Below are 12,422 nucleotides of genomic sequence, written 5' to 3'. Positions count from 1 at the left end.
TTATGATTTAGCAATTTTTAATTTTTTTATTCCTAATTTTCTGCTCATTACTATTGCACACTTTCCTAGTTGGTATTGACTATCCTCTTCTATTTTTTCAAAATATTTATGAATCGAGGATAGCAACCTTTCAGTATTGTATGTTACAGTTGAACTCCCTCCTCCTTTTGCCTAATACAAAGTTAGAATTGTAATTGGGTTTATCTTTCTCCTTATATTTTGTGACCTTGGTATCATGCTTAGAAAATCCTTCTCCATTCTAACATTATATGTTTCACCATTTTGTTTATTTTATTACTGACACCAATTCTAATTTTTCTCTGTGATTTTTTTCTTTCTAAACTTTTAAAGTAACAATGAATTTAAGAAAAATTTTGTCATTGCAATTTTAGATATTTGCATAGATCAGGTGAAACTAGAAGAGTTTGAAGAGAAAGCATCAGAACTTAACAAGAAAGTAAGTAATTTGACTAACTTCACAAGACTATATGGGGGCTCCTGCAGCTCTGCTTCTGCCTCATGGACTCTGTGCCTTCTACTCACTTCCTTCTTTACCTCCTTCAGGTATTTGCACAAATGCCATTCTCTGAGGAGGACTTCCTGGACCATTATATTTAAACATTTAAACTCCCCACTCCCAACTCTGACCCTCCCTGTGCTTCTTGTTTTTCTACTGTCGTATTTATCACCATCTGACATTTTGCATCATTTAGGTATCTGTGTGTGTATATGAGAATGTCTTGTCTATTTCTCCCTCTGGAATAAACTTTATGAGGGATTTGTGTTTGCTTTATTCACTATCCTGGCACCTAGAACAATTCCTGGACTGAGAACTAAAACATATTCTTTGGATGAATTGAATGAATAAATGATTGACAATGTATAGAGTCAGCATTTTAAGATTGGAGTATTTCTCAAGACATCATATAATTCAGTCCCTTAAGATTGGAATTATGTCTAAAAATTTTAAGAGAAGAAGTTTAACTTGCTTTCTGTTTTGATTAAAGTTACTTCATTAGACTAAGTGGAACCACATAAAATTGTCATTTTCATAGATAAAAAGTATTGGATGTCAGCAGTTTCATTTGTTTCTGGCCAATAGTATTGCTGACCATCTAGCCATTCCCTACTTTTCTTTAAGGTAGTGTTTTGTGCTTTTATCTCTACTTAATGGGTATCTATTAGACTTTTTCTCTGTTTTTTAAATTTTACTTTTAAATTTTATTTTATTTTTTTGTTGTTGGATTCTTTACATTTTAAGTAGTCACTCTGATTTGAATTCTTAGGGCTGGTTCCTCACATTTGAGGAATCATGGTAATTACTGCTACCACCACCTCAATGAACACATATGAAAGGAACATTTACACTGAGTTAGGCACTATGCCAGAGACTACATTTTTGATGTGTCAAGCCCTAAATGAATCTTGAGAGAATTGTACATTTTTTATAGACTTTTAAGATAAAACATAACTTGCAAATGGTAGACACTTTCATAAGTTATTTGTAACTTATGAAAAACTTTGTAAGTGTCCTGTCCAAGAAGTCCTAAGTTTCACCAAATACTTAGTGAGAGGATATTATCTCCCAGGCCTTTGGCTGCAGGCTTGGATTACAGCTGTGGATATGATATCGCCATTGCTGCGAAGCAACTTTGTTTACAGGGGGAAACAAATTAATAGATCCTTTAAATTAAGTGTCATAAGTGTTCCAGTTGATAGATGTTTGTGTTGTATGGTGACCTTTCACCCCACTGACTCTGTATTCCAAGCTCAGTAAATACTTCAATTCATCGTGGGAAAGTAGTAGCAAACTTTCAAGTGCTTGATTTGAATTCATCCCAGATAGTTTAAATTTGCTTTCTTTTTTTTAACATCTTTATGGAGTATAATTGCTTTACAATGGTGTGTTAGTTTCTGCTTTGTAACACAGTGAATCAACTATACATATACATATATCCCCATATCTCCTGCCTCTTGTGTCTCCCTCCCACCCTCCCTATCCCACCCCTCTAGGTGGTCACAAAGCACCGAGCTGATCTCCATGTGCTATGCGGCTGCTTCCCACTAGCTATCTATTTTACGTTTGGTAGTATATGTAAGTCCATGCCACTCTCTCACTTCGTCCCAGCTTACCCTTCCCCCTCCCTGTGTCCTCAAGTCCATTCTCTATGTCTGCGTCTTTAATCCTGTCCTGCCCCTAGGTTCTTCAGAACCTTTTTTTTTTTTTTTTTTTTTAAGATTCCATATATATGTGTTAGCATACGGTATTTGTTTTTCTCTTTCTGACTTACTTCACTCTGTAGGACTGTCTCTAGGTCCATCCACCTCACTACAAATAACTCAGTTTCGTTTCATTTTATGGCTGAGTAATATTCCATTGTATATATGTGCCACATCTTCTTTATCCATTCATCTGTTGATGGACACTTAGGTTGCTTCTGTGTCCTGGCTATTGTAGATAGAGCTGCAGTGAACACTCTGGTACATGACTCTTTTTGAATTATGGTTTTCTCAGGGTATATGCCCAGGAGTGGGATTGCTGGGTCATATGGTAGTTCTATTTTTAGTTTTTTAAGGAATCTCCATACTGTTCTCCATAGTGGCTGTATCAATTTACATTCCCACCAACAGTGCAGGAGGGTTCCCTTTTCTGCACACCCTCTCCAGCATTTATTGTTTGTAGATTTTCTGATGATGGCCATTCTGACCAGTGTGAGGTGATACCTCATTGTAGTTTTGATTCGCATTTCTCTAATGATTAATGATGTTGAGCGTTCTTTCACGTGTTTGTTGGCAATCTGTATATCTTTTTTGGAGAAATGTCTATTTAGGTCTTCTGCCCATTTTTGGATTGGGTTGTTCGTTTTTTTGATATTGAGCTCTGTGAGCTGCTTGTGTATTTTGGAGATTAATCCTTTGTCAGTTGCTTCATTTGCAAATATTTTCTCCCATTCTGAAGGTTGTCTTTTTGTCTTGCTTATCGGTTCCTTTGCTGTGCAAAAGCTTTTAAGTTTCATTAGGTCCCATTTGTTTATTTTTGTTTGTATTTCCATTTCTGTAGGAGGTACGTCAAAAAGGATCTTGCTGTGATTTATTTATGTAACAGAGTGTTCTGCCTATGTTTTTTTTTTTTTTTTCCCACACACACACACACACACACTGTATTTTATTTTTACAAGAGATAAATAGACTGACACCAAGCATTGTACATGGATGACCACAACAAAAGCAACAATGATTGCAATTACCAAACATGAAACACACTCATACTATGTCATAATATTGACATTCAGTCCAGTAATCCTCCACTGTAACAGCTCCTTTACTTTGCAGTGAAAATTGATTTGTATATTCTTTGCCTCTGAGTCCTTGTGGGATTTTTTTTTTTTTAATTCAGACAGAAAGTCACAAAAATTATACTCATCCTCATCAGTTCACTCAGTCCCATGTAATTAATTTTTTTTTTCATCTTGATCTTTTGTTAGCACTTTTATGAGTTCATCAGTTTTTCATTAGAGTTCTGAAAATGCTTATTCATTCAGTTCAGCAGTACAGTCAGTTACCAGAAACCTGTACTTGTCAGAGTCTTTTCCATGAATTTCTTGAAGATGAAAGCCTTTTATAGGAACATATTTGCAAAACCTATATTTTCCTCTAAGAGTTTTATAGTGTTTGGCCTTACATTTAGGTCTTTAATCCATTTTGAGTTTATTTTTGTGTATGGTGTTAGGGAGTGTTCTAATTTCATTCTTTTACATGTAGCTGTCCAGTTTTTCCAGCACCACTTATTGAAGAGGCCGTCCGTCTTTTCTCCATTGTATATTCTTGCCTCCTTTATCAAAAATAAGGTGACCATATGGACGGGAGTTTATGTCTGGGCTTTCTACCTTGTTCCATTGATCTATATTTCTGTTTTTGTGCCAGCACCATACTGTCTTGATTACTGTAGCTTTGTAGTAGAGTCTGAAGTCAGGGAGCCTGATTCCTCCAGCTCCATTTTTCATTCTCAAGATTGCTTTGGCTATTCGGGGACTTTTGTGTTTCCATATAAATTGTGAAATTTTTTGTTCTAGTTCTGTGAAAAATACCATTGGTAGTTTGATAGGGATTGCATTGAATCTGTATATTGCTTTGGGTAGTATAGTCATTTTCACAATGTTGATTCTTCCAATCCAAGAACATAGTATATCTCTCCATCTGTTTGTATCATCTTTAATTTCTTTCATCAGTGTCTTATAGTTTTCTGCATAGAGGTCTTTTATCTCCTTAGGTAGGTTTATTCCTAAGTATTTTATTCTTAATGTTGCAGTGGTAAATGGGAGTGTTTCCTTAATTTCACTTTCTGATTTTTCGTTGTAGGTGTTTAAGAATGCCAGAGATTTTGTGCATTAATTCTGTATCCTGCAACCTTACCAAATTCAGTGATTAGTTCTAGTAGTTTTCTGGTGGCTGCTTTAGGATTCTCTATGTATAGTATCATGTCATCTGCAAACAGTGACAGTTTTACTTCTTCTTTTCCAATTTGTATTCCTTTTATTTCTTTTTCTTCTCTGATTGCCGTGGCTATGACTTCCAAAACTATGTTGAATAATAGTGGCGAGAGTGGACATCCTTGTCTTGTTCCTGATCTTAGAGGAAATGCTTTCAGTTTTTCACCATTGAGTATGATGCTTGCAGTGGGTTTGTCATATATGGTGTTTATTATGTTGAGGTAGGTTCCCTCTGTGCCTACTTTCTGGAGAGTTTTTATCATAAATGGGTGTTGAATTTTGTCAAAACCTTTATGTGCATCTGTTGCGATGATCATATGGTTTTCCTCCTTCAGTTTGTTAACATGTTTTATCACATTGATTTGCATATATTGAAGAGTCCTTGCATTCCTGGGATAAACCCCACTTGATCATGGTGTATGATCCTTTTAACATGCTGTTGGATTCTGTTTGCTAGTATTTTGTTGAGGATTTGTGCATCTATGTTCATCAGAGATATTGGCCTATAGTTTTCTTTCTTTGTGACATCTTTGTCTGGCTTTGGTATCAGGGTGATGGTGGCCTCGTAGAATGAGTTTGGGAGTGTTCCTCCCTCTGCTATATTTTGGAAGAGTTTGAAAAGGATAGGTGTTAGCTCTCTAAATGCTTGATAGAATTCACCTGTGAAGCCCTCTGGTCGTGAGCTTTTGTTTGTTGGAAGATTTTTAATCACAGTCTCAATTTCAATGCTTGTGACTGGTGTGTTTATATTTTCTATTTCTTCCTGGTTCAGTCTCGGAAGGTTGTACTTTTCTAAGAATTTGTCCGTTTCTTCCAGGTTGTCCATTTTATTGGCATAGAGTTGCTTGTAGTAATCTCTCATGATCTTTTGTATTTCTGCAATGTGAGTTGTTACTTCTCCTTTTTCTTTCTAATTCTATTGATTTGAGTCTTCTCCCTTTTTTTCTTGATGAGTCTGGCTAATGGTTTATCAATTCTTTTATCTTCTCAAAGAACCAGCTTTTAGTTTTATTGATCTATTTTATTGTTTCTTTCATTTCTTTTTCATTTATTTCTGATCTGATCCTTATGATTTCTTTCCTTCTGCTAACTTTGAGGTTTTTTTGTTCTTCTTTCTCTAATTGCTTTAGGTGTAAGGTTAGGTTATTTATTTGACATATTTCTTGTTTCTTGAAGTAGAATTGTATTGCTGTAAACTTCCCTCTTAGAACTGCGTTTGCTGCATCCCGTAGGTATTGGGTTGTCGTGTTTTCATTGCCATTTGTTTCTAGGTAATTTTGGTTTCCTTTTTGATTTCTTCAGTGATCTCTTGGTTATTATTAAGGAGTGTATTGTTTAGCCTCCATGTGTTTGTATTTTTTACATATTTTTTCCTGTAATTGATATCTAGTCTCATAGCATTGTGATTGGAAAAGATACTTGATATGATTTCAATTTTCTTAAGTTTACCAAGGCTTGATTTGTGACCCAAGGTATGATCTATCCTGGAAAATGTTCCATGAGCACTTGAGAAGAAAGTGTATTCTGTTGTTTTTGGATGGAATGTCCTATAAATATCAATTAAGTCCATCTTGTTTAATGTATTGTATAAAGCTTGTGTTTCTTTATTTATTTTCATTTTGGATGATCTGTCCATTGGTGAAAGTGGGGTGTTAACTTCCCTACTATGATTGTGTTACTGTCAATTTCTCCTTTTATGGCTGTTAGCATTTGCCTTATGTATTGAGGTGCTCTTATTTTGGGTGCATAAATATTTATAATTGTTACATCCTTCTTGGATTGATCACTTGATCATTATGTAATGTCCTTCTTTGTCTCGTGTAATAGTCTTTATTTTAAAGTCCATTTTGTCTGATATGAAAATTGCTACCCCAGCTTTCTTTTGATTTCCATTTGCATGGAATATCTTTTCCATCCCCTCACTTGCAGTCTGTATGTGTCCCTAGGTCTGAAGTGGGTCTCTTTTAGACAGCATATTATACGGGTCTTGTTTTGTATCCATTCAGCCAGTCTGTGTCTTTTGGTTGGAGCATTTAATCCATTTACATTTAAGGTAATTATCGATATGTATGTTCCTATTACCATTTTCTTAGTTGATTTGGGTTTGTTATTGTAGGTCTTTTCCTTCTCTTGTGTTTCCTGCCTAGAGAAGTTCCTTTAGCATTTTTTGTAAAGCTGGTTTAGTGGTGCTGAATTCTCTTAGCTTTTGCTTGTCTGTAAAGGTTTTAATTTCTCCATCGAATCTGAATGAGATCCTTGCTGGGTAGAGTAGTCTTGGTTGTAGGTTTTTCCCTGTTATCACTTTAAATAGGTTCTGCCACTCCCTTCTGGCTTGCAGAGTTTCTGCTGAAAAGTCAGCTGTTAACCTTATGGGCATTCCCTTGTGTGTTATTTGTTGTTTTTCCCTTGCTGCTTTAATATTTGTTCTTTGTATTTAATATTTGAGAGTTTAATTAGTATGTGTCTTGGCGTGTTTCTCCTTGGATTTATCCTGTATAAGCACTCTCTGTGCTTCCTGGACTTGATTGACTATTTCCTTTCCCTTATTAGTGAAATTTTCAACTATAATCTCTTCAAATATTTTCTCAGACCCTTTCTTTTTCTTTTCTTTTTCTTGGACTCCTATAATTCGAATGTTGGTGCATTTAATGTTGTCCCAGAGGTCTCTGAGATTGTCCTCAATTCTTTTCATTCTTTTTTGTTTATTCTGCTCTGCAGTAGTTATTTACACTATTTCATATTCCAGGTCACTTCTGCGTTCTTCTGCCTCAGTTATTCTGCTATTGATTCCTTCTAGAGAATTTTTCATTTCATTTATTGTGTTGTTCATCATTGTTTGTTTGCTCTTTAATTCTTCTAGGTCCTTGTTAAATGTTTCTTGTATTTTCTCCATTCTAGTTCCAAGATTTTAGATCATCTTTACTATCATTACTCTGAATTCTTTTTCAGGTAGACTGCCTATTTCCTCTTCATTTGTATGGTCTGATGGATTTTTACCTTGCTCCTTCTTCTGCCGTGTGTTTCTCTGTCTTCTCATTTTGCTTAACTTACTGTGTTTGGGGTCTCCTTTTTGCAGGCTGCAGGTTCATAGTTCCTGTTGTTTTTGGTTTCTGACCCCAGGGGCTAAGGTTGTTTCAGTGGGTTGTGGAGGGGACTAGTGCCTGTGTTCTCGTCGATGAGGCTGGATCTTGTCTTTTTGGTTGGGAGGACTGCGTCTGGTGGTGTGTTTTTGGGTGTCTGTGACCTTATGATTTTAGGCAGCCTCTTTGCTAATGGGTGGGGTTGTGTTCCTGTCTTGCTGGTTGTTTGGCATAGGGTGTCTTGCTCTGTAGCTTGCTGGTCGTTGAGTGGAGCTGGGTTTTAGCGTTCAGATGGAGATCTCTTGGTGAGGTTTCACCATTTGATATTACATGGAGCCGGGAGGTCCCTGGTGGACCAATGTCCTGAACTCAGCTTTCCCACCTTAGAGGCGCAGTCCTGACACCCGGCCGGAGCACCAAGACCCTGTCATCCACACGGCTCAGAGGAAAAGGGAGGTAAAAAAAGAAAGAGAAAAATAAAATTAAATTAAATAATTTAAAAAAATTATTAAAAATAAAAAAAGTTAAAAAGTAATAAAAAGAAGAAAGAAAGATGAGAGTAACAAAACCAAAAAACAAATCCACCAATGATAACAAGCACTAAAAAACTATACTTAAAAAAAAAAAAATGCACAGACAGAACTCTAGGACAAATGGTAAAAGCAAAGCTATACAGACAAAATCACACAAAGAAGCATACACATACACACTAAAAAAAAGAGAAAAAGGAAAGAAATATATATATCTATATATAAAAAAAGAAAAAGGAGGAAGAGAGCAACCAAATTAATAAACAAATCTACCAATGATAATAAACTCTAAATGCTAAACTAAGATAAACGTAAATCCAGGAACAAATTAGATGCAGAAAGCAAACCAAGTCTACAGTTGCTCCCAAAGTTCACCGCCTCAATTTTGGGATGATTCGTTGTCTATTCAGGTATTCCACCAATGCAGGCTACATTAAGTTGATTGTGAAGATATAATCTGCTGGTCCTGAGGCTGCTGGGAGAAATTTCCCTTTCTCTTCTTTGTTTGCACAGCTCCTGGGGTTCAGCTTTGGATTAGCTCTGCCTCTGCATGTAGGTCGCCCTCTGGCGTCTGTTCTTTGCTCAGACAGGAAGGGTTAAAGTAGCAGCTGATTCGTGGGCTCTGGCTCACTGAAGCCGGGAGGAGGGAGGGGTATGGAATGCGGGGGGAGCCTGCAGCGGCAGAGGCCGGCGGATGTTGCAACAGCCTGAGGCGAGCCGTGTGTTCTCCTGGAGAAGTGTCCCTGGATCACCGGACCCTGGCAGTGGCGGGCTGCACAGGCTCCCAGGAGGGGAGGTGTGGATAGTGACCTGTGCGTGCGCACAGCCTTCTTGGTGGCTGCAGCAGCAGCCTTAGCGTTTCATGCTTGTCTCTGGTGTCCGCGCTGATAGCCGTGGCTCGTGACTGTCTCTGGAGCTCGTTTAGGTTGTGCTCTGAATCCCCTCTCCTCACCCACCTGGAAACAATGTCTTGCCTCTTAGGCAGGTCCAGACTTTTTCCCGGACTCCCTCCCGGCTCGCTGTGGCCCACTAGCCCCCTTCAGGCTGTGTTCATGCAGCCAACCCCAGTCCTCTCCCTGGCATCTGACCTCTGAAGCCCGAGCCTCAGCTCCCAGCCCACACCCGCCCCGGCGGGTGAGCAGACAAGCCTCTTGGGCTGCTGAGTGCTGGTCGGCACCGATCGTCTGTGTGGGAATCTCTCCACTTTGCCCTCTGCACCCCTTTTGCTGTGCTCTCCTCTGTGGCTCCAAAGCTTCCCCCCCGCCACCCCCCGTCTCCACCAGTGAAGGGGCTTCCTAGTGTGTGGAAACTTTTCCTCCTTCACAGCTCCCTCCCAGAGGTGCAGGTACTGTCCCTATTCTTTTGTCCCTGTTTTTTCTTTTTTCTTTTGCCCTACCCAGGTACTTGGGGAGTTTCTTGCCTTTGGGATGTCTGAGGTCTTCTGAACAGGTCTTCTGTTCAGTAGATGTTCTGTAGGAGTTGTTCCACATGTAGTTGTATTTCTGATGTATTTGTGGGGAGGAAGGCGATCTCCACGTCTTACTCCTCTGCCGTCTTGAAGTTCTCCCCTACATTTGCTTTTATGATCATTTTTAGGCATACAATATTCATATACGACTGGTGTTAAACTTGATAACTTTCTTAAGACATTGTTTTAAAATTGTAAGCTTTTCATGTAAATAGAAGAAAGACCTTGTTCAAAGTTAGTTTTCTCCATTTAGTCAGCAGTTATATGTCTTAGGTATATTCAGAAAATATTGTTTGCTCCATAAAAGATTTCTATTGCATACCATTTTGTATGTGTCAGCAAGAATTTTTTTCTGATAGCTTTATAAGGACACATGTAAATACTTTGCTTTAGGCAGGAAGCTATCATGGTTGCTAGACACATTCTTTATTTTAGTGCATAAATTTGAAAAATGAAGACCAGAAATGTCAGAAAGTACATAGAGAATATTGAGTTATCCACCTTCTTGTACAGATGCACTAACACATTTACCCTAGGGAATGAAATTAAGCAGAGCTTCAACCTTAACTGTGATTCTTGACATTTTTGTGTGTAATTTTGTAAGCATAATACTGCTCTGCTAACTCTTTTGGAGAAGAAGCCTATCATATCAGTTTTTATAAAGTACGTCTTTAAGGGAGATTCATTTTATCCCCAAGGCTACTGTGATTTGACTATATATATAAAAATGCTAAAGCACACTTTATATTTCGTCTGATCCTTTTATAGGGGAAGTTGTAGAAATTTATCTCTTTGTTAAGTAATACAGATACTCTCAGTATGGTCAAGTTAATTTAATAAGTTTCCTTTGAGTGTACTAATTATGACTGGTTGTTTTGATAGTTTTATTTTTATTCCTATAAATAATTCTTTTTCCATTTGCATCTTATTCTAAGGCCTATAAGATAGGATAGTGTACATATTGATATTGTGAAAAAGACTTCTTCATTCTTACTCTCATAAGAATTTAGTTTTTTATTTCTTGCTAAGTAGCAGGAAACATTGGCTGAGCAGTCGTATAAAGGAGAGTAGAGAAAATGACCTGTCAAAGATTTTTGAGGCTGGGAGATTGGGGACCTTTACTATATGATATTGACGTGGTTATACAACATATAAAGGAAGGTGTGACAGAAACAGGCTCATGACTTCACTCAACAAATACTTACTGAGTTTAATTATAAGTATAAAGCTTTGGAAAGGTGATGAATAAAATAGAAAAGGTTCTCGCTATTAGTCAGCTTCCAGGTTGGTGGGTTGTTATTGAGGTGTGTGATACTACCTTTTGATAATTTTGTATTACAGTGTGATAATTGTTGTGGTAGGAAAACCCTATGTGGTTTGTAAGCCTATAGATCTTGTGTGGCCAGGGAAGACTTACCCAAGGAAGTAAGAGCTAATGTGAGCCCTGATGGATTAGTGTGAGGCAAGAAGGTGAGATGGCCGAGGAGGAGGCATATATAAATTTTTTTAAAAAATAAATTTATTTATTTTTTATTTTTGGCTGCATTGGGTCTTTGTCGCTGTGTGCGGGCTTTCTCTAGTTGCGGTGAGCGGGGGCTGCTCTTCGTTGAGGTGCACAGCCTTCTCATTGCAGTGTCTTCTCTTGTTGCAGAGCACGGGCTCTAGGTGCGTGGACTTCAGTAGTTGTGGCACGCGGGCTCAGTAGTTGTGGCATGCGAGCTCTAGAGCGCAGGCTCAGTAGTTGTGGCACACGGGCTTAGTTGCTCTGTGGCATGTGGGATCTTCCTGGACCAGGGCTCGAACCCATGTCCCCTGCATTCGCAGGTGGATTCTTAACCACTGCGCCACCAAGGAAGTCCTGGAGGCATATATAAATTTATTTTGAATTTCCCAAAGGTACCTCAAACTTAATACCTCCAAAACCAAATTCATCGTTCTTGCCCATAAATATGTCATTCCCTCAAATTATAATACTTTGTTGCCAGCTTGCAAAGCAACAGAACAATGTTGTGATCTTAGATATATTCCCCTCGCTCATTTCCTTTGTTCAGTCAGACACTAATATTTTGGATTGTGTTTATATATATATATATATTTCTTTTCTTTCCATTACCCTATTTTCTACCTTCATTTAGGAAGGGCTTCAGTTCTTGCTTGGATAACTTCAGTAGGTCTACACTCATTTCTATGCCTCTAGTATTTATCTTTCAGTCCGTTGTCCACACTGCTCCTAGTTGGGTTTTCCAAAGTGCAAATTCGATTATGTTGTTTTCTTATGATAAATACCCTAATAGCTCTCTATAGTTTTTAGTTTTTACAAAAAAGAAGAAAGCTTCTTGGTTTATTGTGAAATTTCTTTCCACAGTTGCACTCCTATGTACCTCCAGCTTCATCCTGTGCAGTTTGGTCTCATATCTCCTTTTGTGCCCCTTACAGGGGATGGCTTGTCATTCATGTACACTCTGTGCTAATCACTCTATTTGAAATGCAAGCTACACTTCTCAGCTAATGACTCAAGTTCTTTAAACCTGAGATCAAGCATCATTCCTCCAGGAATGATGCACATGCCTCCAGTCTTTCTCTCTTTATTGCTGGTAATTTTCATAGATTTTGGGTGGTTAGTTTGCTTTGACTTTGCCACCAGACACTATGCTTACTAAACACAGTGATCGTGCTCTCTTAAACTCTGTACCCCTAGTCCCTGCTACTCTGAGAAACACATAATAGTCATGCTATTAGATATTTATTGAATAAAGGAAAATGACGGTATAGGACCAGTTATCAGGGTGTACTTAGATATTAGGTTAATGAGTATGGCTTTTATAATGAAGCCACTAAAGGTTTAAGAGCAAAG

At 37.9% G+C, this 12,422-nt stretch overlaps 1 protein-coding gene across 3 annotated transcripts in view; it reads left to right on the top strand.

Annotated features, from left to right (window-relative positions):
- Positions 1 to 12,422, top strand: part of DIAPH3 (diaphanous related formin 3) — a 568,557-nt gene that overhangs the window by 206,201 nt on the left and 349,934 nt on the right. For all 3 annotated transcript variants that reach the window (XM_068526481.1, XM_068526480.1, XM_068526482.1), the window contains one exon: positions 393 to 457. In XM_068526481.1, the coding sequence (XP_068382582.1) occupies positions 393 to 457 (65 nt within the window). The remainder of the gene's footprint in view (positions 1 to 392; positions 458 to 12,422) is intronic.

The sequence above is a fragment of the Eschrichtius robustus genome, chromosome 18 (genome assembly GCF_028021215.1).
Source record: "Eschrichtius robustus isolate mEscRob2 chromosome 18, mEscRob2.pri, whole genome shotgun sequence".
Lineage (NCBI taxonomy): Eukaryota > Metazoa > Chordata > Mammalia > Artiodactyla > Eschrichtiidae > Eschrichtius > Eschrichtius robustus.
This window is presented reverse-complemented; position numbering and strand designations above follow the sequence as displayed.